Source organism: Scomber japonicus, chromosome 6 (genome assembly GCF_027409825.1).
Source record: "Scomber japonicus isolate fScoJap1 chromosome 6, fScoJap1.pri, whole genome shotgun sequence".
Classification (NCBI taxonomy): domain Eukaryota; kingdom Metazoa; phylum Chordata; class Actinopteri; order Scombriformes; family Scombridae; genus Scomber; species Scomber japonicus.
The window spans coordinates 26,536,426-26,559,186 of record NC_070583.1 but is presented as its reverse complement, the minus strand read 5'-3'; the positions used below and the strand labels follow the sequence as shown (position 1 = coordinate 26,559,186).

Here is a 22,761-nt window from a genome sequence, read left to right as displayed (position 1 = left end):
GAGAACAGGAGGGGGGAGAAAGAGTGAGGGATGGATGAAGGGAGTGAGGGAACGTAGTGGAGGTGGGGGCGAGTGTGTGTTGACGCTGTACGTGGCGTCAGTGTGATAAGAATAGAGATAGTGCGTGTAGCGCTGCTGAGACATCACACTCACACCCTCAGTGGGGCAGGCGGTACTCACAGTGTGTGTGTGCGTGTGTGTGTATATATACATGTGTCAGTGAGTACATGCGTGTGCACAGATATTGCCCAGGGTATGCTCATGTGTGCATAGATGAGTAAACTGTTGGGGTTGTAGTGATTTCTATTTTTTATTTAGTTGTGTAATTACAGCAATGTGTACCATTTCCGCTACCGTTGAATTTTTAGAAACACATTTTTATTTTTTCATCCCAAACTAATTTTCTTTTATCATAAGACAATTTCTAAACAGAAAGAAGAGTAGAATATTGTTACATTAAGTAATAATGTGGACTTCATGCTGTGAAGATAAAAAGAGAAAAGAATACGGACATTTAAACTCACAAGGGATCTGTCATATGAAGTCAATTTTATTAGTTTGTGGAGTAAATAAAATGGTATTACATAATGTTTACATGATTGTGCTTCATACTCTCACATCACACTGAGGCTACAACCAGTAGTATAAGAAATGTATGAGGTAAAGAAAGAAAAATACATTTGCAGAGCAGAGCATAAATTGACATATCACTTTGAAAATACAGGATATGTACTTATGTTACATGTGTTTTTCAGAAATGACAGCATACAGTGGTCTGCTGAGTCCATGTAAAGACACTCCTCACAAGATCAGAAACTGGAGCAGCCACTATAAAGAAATGACAGGTGGACACAGCAGAGAGAGGAAAGAGCAGAGACTGAGATTCAAAAATGTGTTCAGGTCCAGGTCAGTATGAGCACATGACAGAGAATATTAAGCCAGATACTCACAGCATTGATCCCTCTGTTTTTCACCTCTTGACTGGTCTCTGATTCGTACAGAGCTAAGGAGATGAGGGAAAACAATTACAGCTTACAGCATCTGCACAACGGCCAAACCTTCTCTAACTGTGTTAATTTTAAAACAGAAGTCCTGGATAGTGTTCAAATTTAATTTAGTGATAATTTAAAAAGTGCATACGACTCTTTACATAAACAGACAAACTGTGAAGAGGAGCATCAACTAAAAACAATGTTTCACCATGACTTGGCCATGTATGCAACATATGGGCTGAAAAAATATAAATAAAAACATGTATTTTTACTGAAAAACTACTTGAAACAGTATTTTTGACATGGTCAACATGGTGTTAAGTAATGGGCATGTTTTAAAATTCATTCCAAGTTCACTGATTAAGCGCAATACAATAAGAATGTGGATGTCAATCTATAAGGCTTGTTTGGTGCAGATCTGGCAAAATTGCGCAGGGTGATAGGTTTTTCATGAAAAAGATTCATTACATTTACATTACATTACTTTAATTAATTATGAATTCTTGTTTTATATGCGACTTAACTGAAAGATGTACAAAAGATGCATCTAGAAAGGTGTGTGTGTGTGTTACCAAAAAGCTTGCGCAGCCTGGCAACACAGGTCACAAAGCAATGGAAGGGCATTGTAGGCTCTCCAGATACAAACCGCTCAGACAGCAGTTGAACCACCTTTCCATCGCACTGCATTCCTGAAAAACGGAGGAGTCAAAGGTGTGAAGCCAAACAGCAGCGTGTGTGTGTGTGTGTGTGTTTGTGTGTGTGTGTGTATTCATACCAACAGCCTGCAGTGCTGTGCTGAGTTCAAAGTTGCTCATTGTCCCAGTAGAGTCTGTATCAAACTTGGAAAAGATGGACTGAAAGAGAAAGTGATGTTGAAGGGAGTGATAATGTCATGTCTGTCTATCTTGCACACACACACACACTGAGCTGTACCTGCAGATTATGCAGATTGGCCAGCAGGGTTTCTGTTTGTTTACGACTGAGTCTTGAACGCCCGTTAGTCTGTCAGCAGAGTTAAGGACATCTCAGGAGGAGAGGAGACCAAGTGATAAAAATTTGAGGAAGCAGAGTGAAAGTAAACAGCAGGCATCTGCTCTGCTGAAGTGTCCTGGAGTGAAACTAAACCAGCTATCAGAGGTCAGTGAGGTTTTTAAAAGCAGCTTTTATCGAGTAATGTACAAAAAAATATACATTATTTGATGTAGAGTGACCTGGATATACAAGAGGAGTGAATAATACTACAGCATATACTGAGGACAAAAGGATACATCCTCTCCAAAGATGAGCTGTGTGCATGTCTCCAGTGGCAGATGGTAATCTTTGTCAAGAGCTGTGATTGAGATAAAGACAGGAAAGAAACAGTTTTAATTGGATTATTGTGAGGAGAGGTGAGGGCGAGGACAAATGTGGTCACTTTTATTACTAAACCAAGCTCAGTTCACTCTGACTGTAGCTATGAGCCTCTGTCTAGACTGGTGACCCTCTTGGCTCAGAGTTTAAGGGGCCGTGTTGCTACTTTGCTCCCATCTAGTGGCCACCACAGGTATTACAGAGTCAAAGTGCATGCAGTGAAGCTTTGTAAAGTGCAACTAAAATTATGAAAAATGTGATGTACTGGACTGGAGATTCAAACCTGAGTTGAACAGCTTCATGAGCTCCTTGGCATTCACTTTGCAGTCCTGTCAAGGTGACAGAGAAAATTAGTTTGGACTGTCTGAATTTACTGAGCGCGCAAAATTCACACTTATCATGAGGGTAATGTTTTCAGTTTCTTACTGGGCCAGCCACCTCATCAAAGGTCTCCTGGACTCTAACTCGATCCTCCGGGGACACGGGAGTTGCCATTACCTTTTTGGCACAAACAAATAAACACATAGGACTTGTTCTTTTTCAGCTTGGATTAGTTAGAGACACCCCGCTTAACTCACCGAGAGGAAGCCAGAGGAGCAAGTGAAGTCCTGAGTCCTGCAACACAAGGATCACAGTGTTATTCTGTCAGTGTTATTCTCTTAAATTATATATAATATGAACCTTAATGGCTGTGATTGGTACAGTTGCACTGACTGAAAATTACTATGGTTATTATAGTAAGCATAAGTACTCATACTACACTGTTCTCAGCTCTATAATTGACTTTTGTTGCTAACAGAAGTTATAAGAGTTAATCATTCTATTAGCCTATTGTTGTTGAGACTAATTGTGATTTTCTAAATTATGTAGCCATGTAATGCTGGGAACAGAGTGTAATCCTGAGTGTAGGTACGGAGAAGAGTGGGTGACTATGACTGTGCCGTTGAAAGTGAGTGTGACAGGAGGTGATTCAGGGATGCTGTGCAGCTCTCAGGAAGTGTTGTGGGTCTATGATTTAACAAAATATCTATGACGGGAAGAGACGTAATGAGACTCACACACGCAACACTTAACATTTACGGACAGCAGCTAGTGAATAGAGCTGTTTCTGATTGTTACTGGCATAACCTGGACCTATTATGCCACTTTTATGGGTTTCTAAATCATAATTTTATCATAACATAATATTCTTATTGGTAAAAAAGAGGAAAATCATATTCAGCGAAGTGGTCTTCTCTGGATTTGATTTTTGTCCCCAGTTGTCGTCTCTTTTTGCCCCTCTAAAGTGAATTCCCTCCATCTTACCCCAATGTGTTGCCAGTCTTGGAGAAGATGCGAACAAAGAAATCTCCAGGCTGGTTGGGTCGATAGGTGGACGCCACAATGACATAATTACCCGGGTCGAGACGCACCTTTCTCCACACACCCCTGTCAGACATAGTGAGGGATTTATCATTTTCCAAACGATTTGAAAGTACAGTAAAATACAACTTTAAACAATCAAGTACAAACATCAGGTCCAAACAGACAATACAATTCTCTCATTGGATAAAAATAATAATTTTACATTTACATACACAAATATGCAACACACACACGCACAGAAAAGTGTGAAGGTATGCTCAAATTTCACACAAATCTAATGAGCACCGGGACATAATTAGTTATTGTTGTTTATGGTTTATTCATATGAATTTATGCATTGTTCAATGCAATGAGAACTGGATGGAGGTTAATGTTTTTAAATGTTCACTTAAAAAATGTGACACAACTCACTTGCACATGCAACTTTGATTATCCATTTGTTGTTTGCATCTATAAACTCTCATGAGGACGAGGTAAGTGCTGCTGATTCATTTGAATCCTACATATAAATCAATCTAGTTCAATTCTATATGTAAAGTGTATTTGAATGATAGACTGCTGTTATTGTATAGACAGTTAAAGGTTTGCTGCATCACAATGCAGTAAGAGTCATGATTGGACTCTGTGGATGGATAAAATATATGTTTTGTCTGTTTTGTTTTAGTTGTAATTTTCTTTCCTTTTCATTTGTTTTCTTGTATTATTTTTTCAGAATGTGTCTATCAATCAATTGTATTAATTTACTCTATGTTTGTCCCATGTGAATGATGTATAATGAATAAAAAGAGAAAAATCTTACACAGAGCTGGTGTTGTGTAACTTTTATTGGACCGGTCTGTCCAATAACAAGCTAGTCACAACTAGCCCCAACCTATGAATCACATTCAGCATGACGAGTACTGTTTGTGTGGATGTTTGAGACAAAAATGCCATTATACTTACATTTACATTTTGTCATTTGCCAAACGCTTTTATCAACATGACATTCATTAGAGGACAGTGACTCAAAACAGCCATGGTTCAAATTCTCAAACAGCTGACCAGGTACAAGTGCAACGGAAAAGACAGACTGAGCTAGAAAGATGGGTTATTTTGTTGTTTTAGTTAAAAAATATTTAATTTAATATAATAATAATTTAGTAGAAAAGGAGAAAGAAGAAATATCATTAACAGCAAGAAATTAGTGTGCCAATCCACAAAGTGATAAAAAGTTAATGTGGCTCAAGTGTTCAGTTCACAGTAGTGTTCCAGCATTTCCTTCAGGAACCAAATAAAAGCACTAGCAGCAATGTGTCTGATTACATTATTAAAATAAATGTATACTGTATGTGTAAACAAGTGAGCAGTCGTTTTCTCTTAAGCTCATCTTTTACCTCTGACCCCTATATTTCCCAGAACGACCCACAGGGCGGTTCTTCATGAAGAAACTTTGGTCCAGACACAGACCCTTGAGCTGTATGGAGAAAGATATCAAAAAAGGACAGATGATTATTATTTTATAAAGCCATTATTGAGAAAAAAAAAGATTAATGTGTTGCCCATGAGATACTCGCCTCAGGAGGAACCTGTAAAACAAAAGAAACATGAAGGCAGATGTGAGTTTTAAGAAGAATAAAGGCGCTGAAACCCAAATGACTTCATTCAGATGATGAACCTTTTCTCACCCTGTAGATGTGGAAAGCAATGTAGAGGAAGTTGACTTTGTTCTTCTGCCTGCGGTCTTTCTGCAGCAGCTCCACCAGCACTGTGCACTGTTTGGCTTTCTTCTTCTGCTTCTCTTCTCTCTTCTTCTCCTCAGGGGTCATCTCCCTATCATCTTCATCATCGTCATCGTCCTCATCATCGTCATCATCTGTATCTTCCTCATCTGCCTGGTCCTGCTCTTTGAGAACTAACTCAAACTGCGGGTTCTTCCAAAATGATTCTGAAAAAAAGAAAAGAAAAAAAAATCAAGCACTGTGATGACAAGAATGAGAACAGAAATGATCTTTTAATGCATAATTGTGCAAAAATAAACATAACATAACACACTTCTGAATTTGCGGCTGCCACCGGCTGAGTTTCCTGGCACCCAGACTCCTTCATGTTCACTGATGGTCCAGGTAGATGGGGATGCAGGAGTGGATGGAGAGACTGGTGTGTTTGCATCCATAAGGGTGTCGGGATTCATGCTGCAAAGCTCCACGATGTCGTACAGACTGTGGAAGTCGTCAGAACTGATCCTGATACAGAAGATAATTTATATGAGAGGTGTTTTGCCTTGTGAGTGGTCAAACATTAGTGTTAGTCGTCGTCTTTCAGCGTCCGCTTCATACCAGAACTCTCCATCTTCTTTTTTTATCAGCTCAATCCGTTTCTTCTCGTCTTTGTCAACGTCATCCCACTCTTTACTCCTGCCGTCACACACAAACACAGAGAAGCTCAACATGTGGAGAGGTGCTGAAAATACACACACACACACACACACACACACACAGGAAGCTTCCTCACTTGTCACTCCAGGGTCCGCGATATTCGACAAAGCCCCAGGGATTCCTCAGTTTCAGCAACAAAATCTCATCTGTGGCTTTCTTCACCTGAAATGTAACGACAAATTTATATAAAAGGAACGATTTTGAGAACCCTTTCATCTCACCTCATTTCACAGTAAAATATTGTCGCTTTCGGGTAAAGCACATTATTATATATGTTAAAATAAAGTGAAATTACAAATTACAATGATTCTAATGGATACATTGCTGCAATAGAAATCATACATGATACATAGTAATTGAAAATGACAATAACAAAGTAAAGACATAAAAACAAGACACTGATGACAGTGGCTCAGTGCTATACAGTTTGCAGTGTTGTTTCTGTGATACTGGCCTTGTCAGTGTCTGTGATGGCGTAAGCGTGACCCTTTATTAGCCCATTTCCTGTTACTTTACCAATATCACGGTAGCTGCTGGCCTGTAAAGACAAAGAGTCAAAGTCAAGCATCCACCTGTGTTTGTGTGCATGTTGCTGTGAACATTGTGAGGTGTGTTTATACCTGGATGAAGCAGCTAAGCAGGCTGCCTCGAGACAGAGCAGCTGTCAAAGACCTCCAGAGGACTCGAGGGGTATGAGAAGAAACAGGCACTGTGTATGCGATGCCTCCTGTGAAATCCTCCATCCCCTCTGAAATATTACCCCCCTTCAGGCTTCCATAGGATCCAATTAACCTGCATATGAAAGGTGAGAAAGTTATCTCTGGTGGCTGTGAGGTTTTTGTCAAATTACTGCATCAACATACACACACACAGAAAAACAGAATGGGTGATCTCAGACATTACAACCCAGAAACATATGCTGGTAGTGGCAACTGACTTGGCGTAGGCCTTCTCCACCAGGGCGCTCCAGTACTCGTTACGGGTGTGAGAGTAGCTGAAGAGCAGACGGCCTTCTCGTACTGGCAGCCTGTCATCCACAACCACCTCCACCCACTCACCATACTGCCAGAACTGCACAGGGACACACAGGGAGAGAGAGGGAAGGAGACGGGGAGCGGGATGGTAAATAACAGAGGAGGGACGGATGATATCAATAAGGGGGGAAAAGTTAATGAGTGTAAAGTGACAAACTGAAATCTTCATGTGCCCAATATTTACCCTAAAGTGGCACTCCACTTACTTTACACATCAAGACCTGTTTACATGTACTATTCAGCCTGTGAAAACACTTTATCTCATTTGTTGGAAGTCCACTTTGAATTACTTGTTTATTTTTTAATGTAATTGTATGCTTGTTTTAAAAATGCATATATGAATATCAACATGTGTTTGTATTATTAGATATTTTTCTTAAGTTTCTATATCTAAAAGAAATATTTGACTATATGTGGAGATTGCAACCACATGATTTGGGTCCATGTGATGTGGTTTCCTGATTGACAGATACGAAACGTGTTGTTTTTTCCACACTGCTGACAACATATCAAATATAAGTGTTAAAAAGAATAACAGCACATCAGTCAGGAAATATTACCTTTTGAATAATAATTCTTGTTGTAAGTATGTCAATTAAACTCTTTGGTATTTTTAGAAGCTTAGTGTGTGTTAACGTCGTATTAACAGACTGGGGTGAGAGGATCGACCCCTGACAGGAAACAGACATCATCGTAATGTTACATCATGTGCTTGAACTTGCTTTCATCTTTAAACAGCTTCCCTGTTGTAAAGCTGTGTCTAAAAAGTCTCTCAGGCTGCTCCTGCTTGAGTTCTCACATCAGTCCTGTTCTCAGATCTTTGCACTGCAGTCAAATAATAGCATTGAAAATACTGTTGGTTCATAAGCACTGAATGGTTTAGGGCCAAAATACAGAACAACAGGTTGAACAGGTTCGCTTACTGTCCCTCAGGTTAAAACTCCCTCAGCTCTTGTAAATCAAAGCGTAAAACCTCTCTGTTTGTCTCTGCATTTCATCAAATTAAACTGGAAGCTTTAGTTACTATACTATATTTTTTGAGTTCTTTTATTCTCTTTTAACCCTTTTAAAATTTTGCTTTTGTGTCTTTTACATCTTTCTTTAATACCTTTTTATGTACAATGTAAAGCACTTTGAATTGTCTTCTTGTTGACCTTTCCTGTCCCTTCCCTAATACATCATACCACTATCACAAGACATATCAGAGATCAGAGCAAAACATCAACCTGAATGAAAGAAAGATCAGCTCTCGTTAGTAAAACCCGATGGCCTATAAAATTATGTGTTAAATAAACATACTGTTCTCTTGTCCAACTAAATTAACTAAACAACCTCCAGAGGCGTTCACTGGTCATGACTAGGGGTGTGTACTGTACTATTAACTGTGTGTACACAACAGCAGCCATGAACAGGCCTGCACTGGCCTTTCATAGCTGCAGCTGTTTGTGTGTGTGTTTGTGTGTGTGTGTGTGTGTGTGTGTGTGTGTGTGTGTGTGTGCGCGCGTGTGCGTGTGTGCGTGTGTGTCCCAGGGGTAGTCACTGCCTGCATGTCTGGACTGACCCTGCAAACTGAGTTTCCAGTCCTTCCGTCTTGCGTGTTAAGTCATGTCACATTCTCCCTAACAGTCTCCAAAGGTCCAGAGCTCTGGGGGAAAATAATCACTGCAAAACCCTGTAAAACTATCTATATGTGACTAGTTTGTTTGCTTTTATATGTATAATAATGTGTTGTTTTATTTAACAGTGCATGTCGAGGCTGGCTGGTGTTTGAGGTGAATGATGAGCTCTCTAGATTAGTATCACCACTTCTAAAGAGGTGATCAGAATCAGGTTTTATGATTATCTTTTCTCATGTGCAGTGATCACTCAGGGATGAGTTGATACCTGTTCAATCCAGCTGTCTTCATTAAACACCAGAGCTGTGACATTAAAGCTAAACAAGAGGATTTGACCAACAAGCTTTACCATAGATTTCTTGATTAAAATAAGAGAATAAACCAGATAGTCAAGAGTTCTGGACTGATCAAAAACATCTTAAAAATATAAAGTACCAGTCAAAGATTTGGACACACTTTATCATTCAAGGGAATGGCATGGCGTGTCCAAACCTTTGGTATATTAGATTCATATTTTTCTCTCCTTCTTTCTTTTCCCTTATTTATTTTGTAATAGCCTTTCCACTGCTTATTATTATTATATAATGCAATTATGTTTATCTTGTCTTTAGTTTTTAGGAGAGGACTTTGTATTTTGCTTCCTGCACAAGTGTTTGTTCCTTTTTTTTGTTCTTTTTAAATATGCTGATAAATAAATGTGCAACTAAAACAGGCAATTTGATTGCATCACCTTGGTCTGTGGGAAACTGTAAAGAGCTTTGTTCACAGCTTAGTGACATTTTACGAACAAAATGATTATTCTGTCAATTGAGGAAACAATCAGCAGATGAATAAATAATGAAAGAAAATGTTCGTTGCAGCCCTTCATTGTAAAGTTTGATGTTCTGTATGAAATTAGGTGGCCTTCTTCTTCAATCTCCAAACACCTACACATTGAACAGCGTCCTTATTGATCACCCTTCTTTACAAGCATTTCAATTTAAGTTTTAATGTCTTCATCGAAATTGTGCATTTCGGGCTCGAGCTGGGGAAGTCTGTGTCAACCTTTCTCAGGTTGGAGCTGGAGCACGACTCAGCAGAGCCACTTTGGTAAGAATGTCAATCTAAATGTCCAGGCAGATACTTACCTCAGGCATTTATGGAGCACTTAAACAGAAGTGCAATAAGAAAAAGTGTTTTTTTGCTTGTGTTTGCACATTTTGTCTCTGTTACTGGTAAACTCTGTCTCTCATTAGCAAAAAGCCTGTGGATACCAGAGGCGCTGGGGTGAAATGTATCTACTTACCTTAAAATAGAAGATCCCTGCATACGGCTTGGACAGGCTTTGGTTAGGCGGCACCACATGGACAAAGAGTTTAGGGTGCATGGTCAGACAGGACAGGGCCGCCAGCAGCCAACAGTTACCTGACATGATACAGAAGAACAGCAGCTTTTTGTTATAAGACCTTGTTCATGCCATGTAATTAGTGATTTGTTTAACATATCAAATTATTTCTGATGCCAGAGGGCACTGGTCTCCTGTGAAGCATGATTTGTGTTTTCGTCTATCCTTTTCAGGCATTTAAGCTCACACACACACATACAAACACACAAAGAGATAATAAGCCACATTCCTCTCCGACAGCGAACATCTGTTTCATGTTGTTTCTCTGGAGATGTTGCAGTATGTTGGTATCTGTGTAAATCATGGAAAACACATCCCAGAGAAAATATAACTTATGGAAGAAGAAGAAGGAGAAGAAGAAGGAGGAGGAGCAGAAGGAGGTGGCGGGCATTGATCTGTAAAATTGACACAGATGCACGCAACTGGTGACATCAATCCAGAAATCCCAGAGGAGGATGGAGAGTTTTCTGTTGTGCAGGGAAGAATAAATCAGTTCACCACAAACAGGGAACAGACTGAACAACACAACTTTAACTGCATTTTATGGGTTTCGATGAGCTACAGGCGCCTTGCAGGTCCTCCCTGCTTCAGGGTTTGAAATTTAAGGGTGCCACTCCCCTATCACCCCTCGCTGTGCATTTGAAGTTGCATCCCTGGAGCTGTGTGGTGCAGACATCCTATTCTGGAGTGACTTAATCAAACAATGAGGACAGAGTGAAAAAGGGGTGGTTAGGTGGATGTTGCAATACCTAACCAAACACATTAAGACACTTCCAGCATACTCCGGTTTCCCCATTGAGGCCTTGGGAGAGCAGTGATCAGGATTTTAATGAGCACACAAACTGATGTTTTCCTGATGTACTTACCCAGCTGGCCCTGGCAGATATCAGTGGTGCCTGTTATGCCCTCCACAAACACAGCATTCTTACTGATTTCCTGCAGAAATGGAGTGAGAAGAGGACAGTGTGAAGACAAGATGTGATAACGTCATAAACTTTGGCCATATGGTGTCAATATCACGAGTGTATGTCTTAAGAAAGTCCTATTTTCATGGGGGTATTTAATATAAATCTCAATAGACGTTCCATATTTCTCAAAACAAGTTGTTGAAACCTATTTTATATCCAGTACGTCTTTGTTTTCCTCATGTAGTTTAACACATTTGTTGATCATCTTATCATCCTAAATCTGTATCTGGCTGAACATTCAATTAGTCCTCTGCTCTTTCACTCTCACTCTTTTCTGGCTAAAACATTATTACAAAAATGAAGTGCTGTGTTATATCTTTGGTTACTTTCTTCTTTTCTCTTGAGGGAACTGCTCCCCATAAGTTCCTAAGACCTGGGCCACACCTGGCTGAATCAGGTAAAAAAAAAAGCAACACACATCTGTCTTCAACAAAGCCACCCTGTTGACAGAGTTTCCAAGAGGCTACTGGCTGCAGAGAAATACATTTCATATGAATTACTCACCTGACTGGACAAATCTGTACATGCTTAAATAAAAATGCAGGTATGTCTGTAGATAAAGTGTTTCAAACTATGGCAGTATATAGGTCTGGTCTGGGCTTCAGCCTTCAGAAGAAGTTGTAACCTGACCTAATGATTAATTTTATACCCAACTAATCATGTGAATGGTTTTAGTGGAGACTAATGCCTGTGAAATTACAAGAAAACACAGAATGCAACATCTGGCCATCCGGCTCTGACTCAGCTGCACACATATTGGTCTACCTTGGGTCGCAGCCACTTGATCGCCTTTTTGGGATCCGGGTCCTCTGGCATACCGATGGACTTCTGCTCAGCTGGAAAAGTTGGATCAAAAAACTGTTTGCCGGACTTCAGACACTCTTCCAGGAGAGTCTTGAAGTCCTGCTTCTCAAACTTGATCGGGTTCTCGATGGAGCCCAGAGTTGCCTCCATGCTGATCTTAACGCTGTCAGTGAATTAACAGTAAAAAAAAATCTTTATCTGTCCAAAATATGTGAGCAGCTGGTGCTTAAGTAGCTTACAGTGGAAGCGCACACCCACCAGATTCAGTCAGGGCCACCAGAGCGCCTCCCCAGCTTTGCCCAGAAAGGTATGCAGAGCGCCGGGGGCCCAAGAGAGCTGGAGTCGGGGTAATGACACGGTGCCAACAGCCTCTTTGATCATCCTAATTTATTGTCCATCATCGCCATTACCCGAGAAAGAGACAACAATCATCTACAGGGTCACAAATAAGCATAATAATGGTTCACTGGATACAACTGACAGTCCAGGTCCTGACCCAGGACGCTGATGACTAAAAGTACAAAAAGGTCTCTAATATGTTTATTAGTTGGATTATTCTGTCATGATTTAACCCGTTTGCTGTTCAATCACTTCCAGGAAGTTATCAGGAAATTGCAGACCTATTTCAAAATGGTGTTACAATTTTATTTATCGGCATCTAAACAGTCCAAATTCCCAGAAAAATATCTCTATGTTTTCTGTCTGTGTGTTTGATTTTTTATTTTATTTGTGTGCATAGGTAATGTGTATGCGTGTGTGCGTTAAAATAAGGAGGCTGCTTCATACTTTAAAGGAGACCTCCGTCAATTTCATTAACCTGTCGCTAGGTGGCAGGCTTCTCCACCCAAACACCACAGACCACAAAGCACATTCACTGTGCGATGGTGTTAACTGTTTAGGCTTATGATGATGATAGTGACAATGATTAATAAGACAATAAGGAAAAAGAAATCTTAAAATAAATATCCTGCGTGACGTCCCCTGCTCAACCAAACCACATATTCAAATTCCCATGCTGATAATGAGCAGAAATAGTTATATGGCAACAATTGACTTAAAATGTCAAGTAACTCAATAACAATCACACACAGTATGTAATAATAATAATAATAATAATAATAATAATAATAATGAATTTAAAAGGTATTTAAAAGGCGCCTTTCAAAGCACTCATGGACACCTTACAAGGCACATATAACACAATATATGTGGATCATATTAGGTTGAAAATATTATGTACTTTAATGGGAGTTTTCTGCAACTGTTACAACTTAAAATTGTATTTTTGTGCTTATAAAAATGTATGCGAGACACAAACTGAGGAACAGCAGAGATGAAACTACATAGCAAATACACAGATACTGGCATTTGAGCAGTTTCCAATGATGAGTTGATGAATGTTTTCTTTTATTTTGTCTGTGACCTTTCACTTAAATAATTAATAGAAAGAAAAAAGTTCTCCGCTTCTTTAGACAAGCCAGGCAGCTGGATCATATTTTTAGCTTCTTCCAACACAAATCTCTGTGCAGTTTTCTGACTTGTTTTAAGAAACAAAATCTCCCCCAAATTACTTCATTTTTCCTTGTTTACAGAAAATTGAATGTGAAATCTTTAAGTCTAAATATCCCAGTATGGAAGTTTTCTGTTGAACAGTACCTGTTTGGTAGACTATACTCATAATGACTTGAAAGTTTACTGTGATACCTACTGTATCTGGCAATTTTCAACACATATCTTTGAGCTGTTTTCACTCTTTAGTATAATTTTAAGATACTGACACTCCCCTCTATAAAATCCTTAAAATGCTGATCTCCACCTGCTCACGGATTTCTCCCTTGTTTCTATAAAACTAAATGTGAAATATTTAAGACTAAATGACCAAACACAAATGTTTTTATTGTATAATATCTGTCCATAAGGATTTGTTTTGCTGTGATTTCTATTTCGTCCAGTCTAGAGGAGTACTTTGGCCTCCTGGGTTGAGTACTTGTGAACTCATATAATCTCAAGTGGACCTCCAATTACTGTCATCCTCCTCCCCCTCTATCTGTCTCTCTGCCCTCTTGTGTTGTGTCATTCATTAAATTTAGGTGGATATCCATCTCCAAGACACTGTTGTCCTGTGGTGCTCTCTCCAGGCCTCTTCAGGCGTCTCTAGCCGTCCCTCCATCACACGCCTGATTACACGTAAACGTGAGACTGACCGGGACTAAACAAACAAGAAGAATAGCGACACAGATCCACCTAATGGTCACCATTTAACTCCATTCATGGGCTCTCCATTATGTCCGTATGGTCTTTGAGGATGGGATTATAGGAAGCCTCAGTGACAAAGGTCAGAGGGCCGAGTAGACACTCCCACACCTCCATGACCTGCTCTGATCCCACGACCCCAGCACCAGGAGCCCCCGGGCCTCTCACACTCTCCCTGCTGTTTAACCGGCTTTGTCCCGACCCATTTTATGCTGCATCACTCACACAGATCACACCAGACTGAACGGGTCAGGATATGGAGGGAGGAAACTTAATTTGCTAGTAACACTGATGAGAAATGACTTGAAAATACCTGTTGTGGTGTTTTTTTCTATATACGTTTTTTATCTTGAACTTGTGCTTTTATGTATTCATATGCAGTGGTGGAAAGTAACGAAGTACATTGACAAGTACTATGCTTACCATTTTGAGGTACTCCATTTTTATGACACTTAATGCACTAAATGTCCCTTGATTGTTTTGCTTACTTTGCAGATGAAAGATGTGTTGCAGATAACATGACAATTTCAGAAAACACAATACATTTTCATTAAACAACCAAACAGTATATAAAGTAACAAATCCTCTATCAGCTACAGCATTGCTTACTTGTAAATGCAGCAGCAATACAGATTAAATAATGCAGCAAAATGTATAATAATCTAACTCTGGCAGGGGCCATTCTGCTGCATGATGTGACTTTTTACTTTTGATACTTCAAACTAACTTTTCAGTTGCAGGATTTTTACTTGTGAATATTATTAATTACTTTTATGTAATTAAAGTATTTGAATATTCTTCATCTCTGGCATTTAATTACCATAATATTACATATATAACACCCCAGTGTTTCAATATGTTATTCAGTCACAGTTTCAATGATATTTGCAAATGATTCTTGTAAAATGTCTCATGTAATTCTAATACTTCTTTGTTGTGAGGGTAACACCCACCCCAGCTGTTGTAAACATGTTGTGTTTGTGTTTCTATAAACGGGAAAAACAGCAGTGGTGAGAAAGCTCTCAGCTGCCTCAGTGTCTCAAGTCAGGTTGATGCAGCTGTTTATGTATGTATGCTGCATGCCTGCATCTAACTAATGAATAATCAGTCAATGGTGAAGCAGTGTGCTATGAAATGAAAAGACAAAGAAACTCAACAAAGTATGTGAAACATAAAGAGTTATAGTCATGCAGTGCATGTGGACACTCTGGTTGAGGCAGTTAGGAGCTACAGTTCACCTGCCTGCCCTCCAGCCTGCAGGGGAACAAACACATGAAAGATTTCACCTGTCACAGCAGCAAACTACCACCTTTTAAACGCACTATGAATGGTGACCAGGCAGCACCTCCGACCCCTGTGTATGTTTCTCTCTGTATATTTATTTGTGTGTGTGTGTGTGTGTGTGTGTGTGTGTGTGTGTGTGTGTGTGTGTGTGTGTGTGTGTGTGTGTGTGTGTGTGTGTGTGTGTGTGTGTGTGTGTGTGTGTGTGTGTGTGTGTGCGCATGGAGGGAGTGGCCAGTGAGGTGTGTGTGGTCAAATCCAGTTTTTCCGGCATTTTTGTTCATTGCTGGGCTGGGCAAGTGAAAAACTGACTGACCTGAATATGTGTTTGTGTGAGCATGTGATTACCTGAGCAACTGTATGTGTGTTTGCGTCAGGTTCACAAGGAGGGTCACCAGGTGCAGTCAGAACAGGATAATGTGTGTGTGTGTGTGTGTGTGTGTGTGTGTGTGTGTGTGTGTGTGTGTGTGTGTGTGTGTGTGTGTGTATGTATTAAAGACAAAGAGAGTAACAGATGTTTGCAGGTGGGCAGATGTAAGATTATTTCATCTCTTCTATTCTCAGTTTCATTTTAGTTCCCAGATATCAATGACATTAAAAGACAAAATAGCAGCTTTACTCTAACACAAGTGCACAAGCAGCACTGTTCACTTAACAGATGTAAATATTACTGTGAGGGTATGTAATTACAAGTGGACATAATTTATTGTTTTACTATATTTACGTTCCACAGCAGCTCCATGTGGCAGACCAGGAAGCTTTGCTGCCAGTCCCCATGCTTCCAAAAACAACACTTCTAACTTTTAAAATCACTATAACAATTGTACAGACTATTTAAGCTAAAGTGATATGATTTTTTTATTATTTTATTTAGTCTTTATTTCACCAGGTTCGAAGATCTCTTTTAACTGACTAATAATAGGAGCAACATAGAGTTCAAACAGTATAATAATATTAAATACATGGATTTGAGCAACATTTAAATGATCAGATAAAACATTTGCACACAGACAACCTGGACTCAGTAGATTTCACCATAGTTTCAAAAATTGTTCAGGGTTGTTTTGAAGTTCAAGATCAGTCCAATTGTTCCAGGTGCAGAAAACTTAAAAAGGCTCTCTCTCCTAGTTCAGTTCAGACTGTAATTTCCATTATTCATGTTTAAAAGAGAAGATAAGTAAGAAAACATACTAAATGACTGAGACGGCGTGCACATAAAGCAGGCCAGTTCACTTTTGAGAATAACAGACAATGGTGAGTAAGAGATCGACTCTTTGATAAGGAAAAAAAAATAGAGTTTTGTGAGTATTAGGCAATTTGTTTATGGTTGGATTAAATTAACTGGCAGCCTTTCAGTGCAGGAGGAAACAACAACTATATCTACAAACATCTCTAACCATTTTAACAGGAGTTTTGCATTAACTGAATGTGCATGTGTGTTGGTGTGTCTGTCTACCACACCCTGTCTGTGCAATCTTCTCCACAAACAACCTGAGCTGATCACTGGGCTTAACATGAGCTTATAACCTTCACTCAAGGAAAAGCCCTTTCTAGGTTAGTTTTGAAATTTATTTTCACGATCATTATCTGGCAGCAATTTCTGCCTGATGGCGTATGCATGTAACACTTTCCTTCACACAGAGAAAAAAAGAGAAATCAATGAACTTCCTCCCTTTTTACATCACATCTCTCTTTATTCTCACCAGCACAACTGAGCTGACACTCCCCCCTCCGAGCTCATCCTCAGTGATCAGTGACATTATAGCCCATAACCCCCTATAAGAATGAACCCTCCTTGTCTTTCCCCCCTCTCATTATCTGAAGGTGTTGAATGGCAAAAAGAGAGACACTGGATTGACGGATGGCTGCCCAAGACCGTGTCGCCTCTCACCTCGTCCTCTCACACTCTCACTGTTAGAGGTTTTGAGGGTGGGAGGGTGACATGGGGAGGAGGAGGAGGGAGGAGAGGTGAAGCGGGTGTAATTCCAGGGTTCAGGTTTCACTCTGCGGTTGTTGCGGGAGGCGGGACAGGCGAGAGAAGGTGGGGATTGTGGGAACTGTGCGAGGGGTAAAGAGCAGAGAGGGAGTCCTGCGGTTTGACTGATCACTTCTGAATGCATCTTTTTCTTTCTTGTTATCCCCATCTCAGTCGGCCCTGCTGATGATTTAATCCTGCCTCCTCTTCAACTGTTCTGCCAGCCTGTCTGTCATGTCAGGAGGGGGACAACAGGACAGGGACTGCAGGGATGATTGGAGGCTTCACACAGTCTGAGAAATGTAATTAAAAACTCCCAGTTAATTGGCTTTTTACATGATAAAGCACAATCTTCTCATACATAAATGAGGGAGTCTTATGGCCACAGGCTTGCCCTATAGGAAAGCAAACATACAGCTCATACATTCTCTTTGTTGTGTGCATTTTTTCAGCGCTAATCATCTTAAATTTAATCTGAATCAGTGAGTGTGCCACTGTTTCCAGAAAACTGTGATTATGTCTACTAAAATGTGACTATCCATGAGGTAGACTGTCAGATGGCTCGGTCATGAGTCACTTTTTAGTATGAAATGGATGCAGATGTTGGTCCTGCTTTGGTGCAGCTTTTAACATCGTATTATGACTAAGATGCAGTGGTTAGAAATCTCTGGTTAGCCCTGGAGTCGTTCTCCTCCCAACTCTCTAATGGGAGTTTCTCAATTGTTGTTGATAACTGTATATCCTCATCTCTGGATTTTGGTGTTGCTCAAGATTCAACCCTGGGTCCCATTCTGTTTGTTTTTACTTCATGCCATCCCACATAGGATTACAAGACACCGCAATTTCTCAATCATAAAAAAAAGCATCTTTATGTAACAGATAATGAAAGGCCCCAAAACATATCATTACACATATAGCAGAAGAAAGAAAATAAATGCTATAATCCCACAGTTTATCCTGATAATAGGCTTCTTCTCTCTCATCCTGCAGGCTTTCTCCAAATAACTGATATATTAAGTCATTTTGTATTTAAACAGCCTACTCAGTCTTTGTTCATTATTCTAAATCTATACAGGTTTGATGTAGTCCATACATCATTAGCCCACTGATCTTTACACTCAGCTAACACAGATTCTTTAAACCGATGTTTATGTTTTCATTATTAAAACGTATTGTAGAACAATCTTTTGATTTAGATTTGATGATATGTTTATTCCACATTAATATCTGCTTTAACTTGGACATACCATACGTGATTTTAAAGTTATCCTCTATAACTGCTATGTTATTCCACATTTTGCTCAATTTAAAATTTTCCAAAACTACCTAAATTCTATAAAACATTGACCAAAAAAAGAAAAAGCTTTCAAAAAGTTTTTATCTCTGCCCAGTAGGTGTTGGTTGTCTCTAAAGTAAGGTCTGTCTTATGTTAAATCACACCTCTGTAATCTAGGTATCCCTATGAACCAGGCACGGACTCTTGACCAACATGTTAAGTCTTTGATTTGTTTGTGTTTTTTTCCCAGCCAAGAAACTTTGTGAAACTCAGGCCCTTTTGTTTCTCAACATGATTATCCACTTTTATTTCACCAAGCCTCTTTTTGCCAGTCTAAGCAAAACATCCCTGTGGTCCAAAACGCTGCCGCTACTGTTGACTAGATCTAGAGGTCTTATAGGACAACGATCTTGATCTCTTCACACTGACCCCTGTAGTAATTCAAGCCAATTCAAGATTACTGTTATCACTTTGAGAGCTCTGCATGGTCAAAGATTATCCTAAATTACAGATGTGGTAATCAACCTTTTAGCAAACATAATGTTATATGTAAGATATCTAATCTAAGATGTTCCCGTTTTACTGACAAATATTTCACCATTACTAAAATAATTTTGTGTCTTATAAGTCCATGTGGGCTGGGTACATGTATATGTGTTATTCACAATAAAACATGACATCAAAATAACTTACAGCTCTAGAGAAAAGAGTGTTGTGTAAAAGTTGTTTAAGTGTGTGTAGCACATTAAATTCCCTGAGACAAGGTTTGTTGTGTGTGTCTGTCCTACAGCGGCCTCTCCCAACTTTAAGGCCAACAAAAGCTTCCTCTGTGGAACTGAGACACAACTATTAGATCTCAAAGTCCACATTACTGCCGCCCAAGGGCACTCACTGGTCAGAAAACGCACACTCAAACACACACACGGCGTCAGCTTTAGTCTCCTATTGGCAGACAACATAGTGAACTCTCCCATGTTGTGATTGGCTGGTTTGGGTGCTGACACTGAGAGGTGTGGACGGCAGGAAGACAAAGGGCAGTCGGGGACGGGGAGGAAAAGATATCCACTTGCTGTAGGGGCTACTGTGCTGCGTTCTGCTGTGTATCACCTTACCTTACATAATTGGGTCCATACGAGCACCAAATGGCGCTCGTTGTGGCGCCCAGCAGACAGGGAGGGCAGAGTTTACCAGAGGGAGAGATGGAGGATGTTACCTGTCACCTGTGCTGTCCTCTCTCCCTCCTTCTTTTTCTCGTCTCTGTGGAGAGAAACAGACAAACTGACTTATCTGGGTCCGAGGGGCTTCTGTCTTCACTTCCTCTTTATTCTCTATAACACAATGGTAATTGGTAGGAGTGGGCGTGTGTGCATCTGGTGCAATAACCCCCCCCCCTCGCCATCCACCATCCACCATCCAACCCCACTCCTCCTCTTCAACTACCCAGCCCCCACCTTGTTGAAAGCTCATTAAAAGACCTGCTGTTAATGAGCTAGAGGGATCATAGAACTTCATTTTCATTAGGGGGGGGTGGGGTTAAGGCTGGAGTTGCTGGTGCAGAGGTTTTTATGCCCTTAAAAATGGAGTCAGCAATTATCCCAACCCCTTGACACTCCCCACCCACCCTGCTCTGCCTCCTAACATGCCCACAAACAATAACCAAACTGCCTTCCCTCCCTCAATTTAGTATCCTGAGAAATCTTTGTCGCCCCGTGTCCCATCGTCTCATAGCGCTCCGTACCCCTTTCAAAACCTGAAGAATGACTGACACCGACTCAAATAGATCAACACACACACACACACAGACATGCACACACACAGACATACGCACACACCCCACTGGAATTACATTACAGTGTTTCGAGACAAAGCCAGTAACATCACAAGGATGTAAACAAGGAGTGAGGGTCCCTAATCCAAACACTCACATTAAAAATTAATAACTCAGCACTAACTGTGGTCCTCAGAGAAACGACCCACACTGACTAAGACAACATCCTGGTGAGAAAAGATACTTAAAAATAGTTTCAAAAGCTTTGTTGTGGGTCCCAATCTGCAGGCCAGAATATTAAAAAAAGTACATACAGTATATATATGCATGAAAGAGCAACCACAAGCAGAAACAGACACAAGCAGGAGGGTAAAAAAACTCCACAATGCAAAACATTTCACCTCAATTCTTTATTGAGGTTCCTCATTACAAGATCAATTACAAAATGGTGTCAAATTTACAAAGACAGCAGAGCGATATAGCTTCACAACAGCCAGTGTTAAACGTAAAGGAGACGATCAGCAATGCTAGGAGAAGTGGAGAGCATGTAACAGTGACAGGCAGTTATTAATAATATAATAATAATGACAGCAACAGCAAGAATCTATGTACAAAATATTATCCCTGAACAGTTACACTGCACTTATTCATTCATACAACACACAAGAATTTGTTTTTTCCTCAAACAGTGTCCCTGACTTGAAGCAGAAATCTGATATGTAACACAAAGTCATCACAGTAGTCACAAACGAGTCAGCAGCGTTCTACTTGACGGCTCTGCCCCATTTATATATGTAAAATGAACAGATTTCCTCATGTTCATCTGGAGTTTCTGAGCTTAAATCCTCATCACTGACACATAACACCCATCAGAAGCACAGATGCGCTAATTATGACCAGTGAAGTCATGCTTTGGACACAAGATCACAGGACAGAGGGTTCAAGTAGAAATGTCACCAGAGGATTTTTTTTCCTACACACATACACACACACACACGCACGCGCACGTGCACACGCACACACAAAAACAGTCACTCACAAACTCACCCAAGTGCTCATTTGGCAACTCCACCAATCAACTTGCTACAACCGCACCTCTCAACCCTGTAGTTCAGCAGTGTGAAACATACTTTTTTTTTCAGTTACACAATCAACATGCAGCATTCATAAATTAGGAAGAATTCAAAACACAAGCGACAAAATAAAGCAAATAAAAAATAAAAAAAGAGAACAGTTTTAAATGGCTGCAAAACATGCATGAGCTTCAAGCAGTCCGGCACTTTACAGTGTAAACAATGGAAAAGAGAAGGTACCGTCACAATAATAAGTACAAATAGGGAAAAATAACACACACACCCGTTTCACATGTAAGTAAAATTGCAAGTTCTTTTTTATGCATAGAAACTAATAATGGAAAACATCAGTAGATGAGACTTTAATGTCTCTTTATTCACATTTATAAAATTATATTTATAAAAAACAAACCAAAAGAAAATCATCCATACATACTGTCACAAAGTCAGGAGCACAACCTTGCGTGGCCCCGTGAGCCCTGTAAACATTATGCTAAGTGACAAGTGTTGTGACAACCAAGCGCCTTTAAAAAGAGGACTTTGAGAAACTGCAGGCAGACAGTGTTTGGATTCATTTCACCCCTGTGTCTGTTCAAACATCTTTAGTCTTTAAAAGGTATTCTCAAAAGAAAACCAGCAACAGCTACAGTAGGTAGCACAATATGACCTCTCTCCATCTGCCAGTGCTGATGCTGAAAATATATTAACATCATTCTATTGCTAGGATTTCTTTTTATTTAATATAATCACTTCTCTTTGTTATCTGACAGTTAATATCTGTCTACACCTGTCCAGTGGGTCACCAGAGAGATAAATCACTCATCTTTTGCATCCTGCACTGCAACATGGTGATCAGTTTCCTGTGTCGGTGTGGACTGTGGTGGTTCACTTCCTGTTCAAGAGCTCTGGTAATCTCCCCGTTGAATGTCATGGCCTTGTTTTGCTCTGTGGTTTAAACTACTGCAGGCACTTCATTTTAACCAGCAGCTTTGCATACAATTGTGAGCAATGTGGCTGGCTGCTGTGTGCCTCGGAGCTGGCAGAGGACGGCACTGACTGCTGCTTTCGACAGTGCCGCCGCAACTTCTCCTTTAAATTCCAGTTTAACTTGACCGTCAGTTCAATAGTGGGACAAATTCTTTTGACTTGAATGGTTATTAAATCATATACAGTGCTATTTTAATGTCAACAGAAAATGACAACCGCTT

The 22,761-nt window shown here is 40.0% G+C and overlaps 1 protein-coding gene across 1 annotated transcript; it reads right to left on the bottom strand.

Annotated features, from left to right (window-relative positions):
- Positions 1-801: 801 nt before the first annotated feature.
- Positions 802-12,167, bottom strand: capn12 (calpain 12). The gene is made up of 21 exons (XM_053321105.1): positions 11,889-12,167; positions 11,022-11,091; positions 10,057-10,175; positions 7,059-7,192; positions 6,742-6,913; positions 6,576-6,659; positions 6,198-6,283; positions 6,023-6,100; positions 5,739-5,929; positions 5,372-5,631; positions 5,081-5,160; positions 3,648-3,770; positions 2,921-2,957; positions 2,769-2,840; positions 2,626-2,671; positions 2,261-2,322; positions 1,926-1,994; positions 1,768-1,846; positions 1,565-1,681; positions 951-1,003; positions 802-828 (listed from the first exon to the last, which is right to left on the bottom strand). Exons 1-21 carry the CDS (start codon positions 12,075-12,077, stop codon positions 802-804), a joined length of 2,148 nt encoding a protein of 715 aa, XP_053177080.1. The 5' UTR covers positions 12,078-12,167.
- Between the last annotated feature and the right edge of the window lie 10,594 nt (positions 12,168-22,761).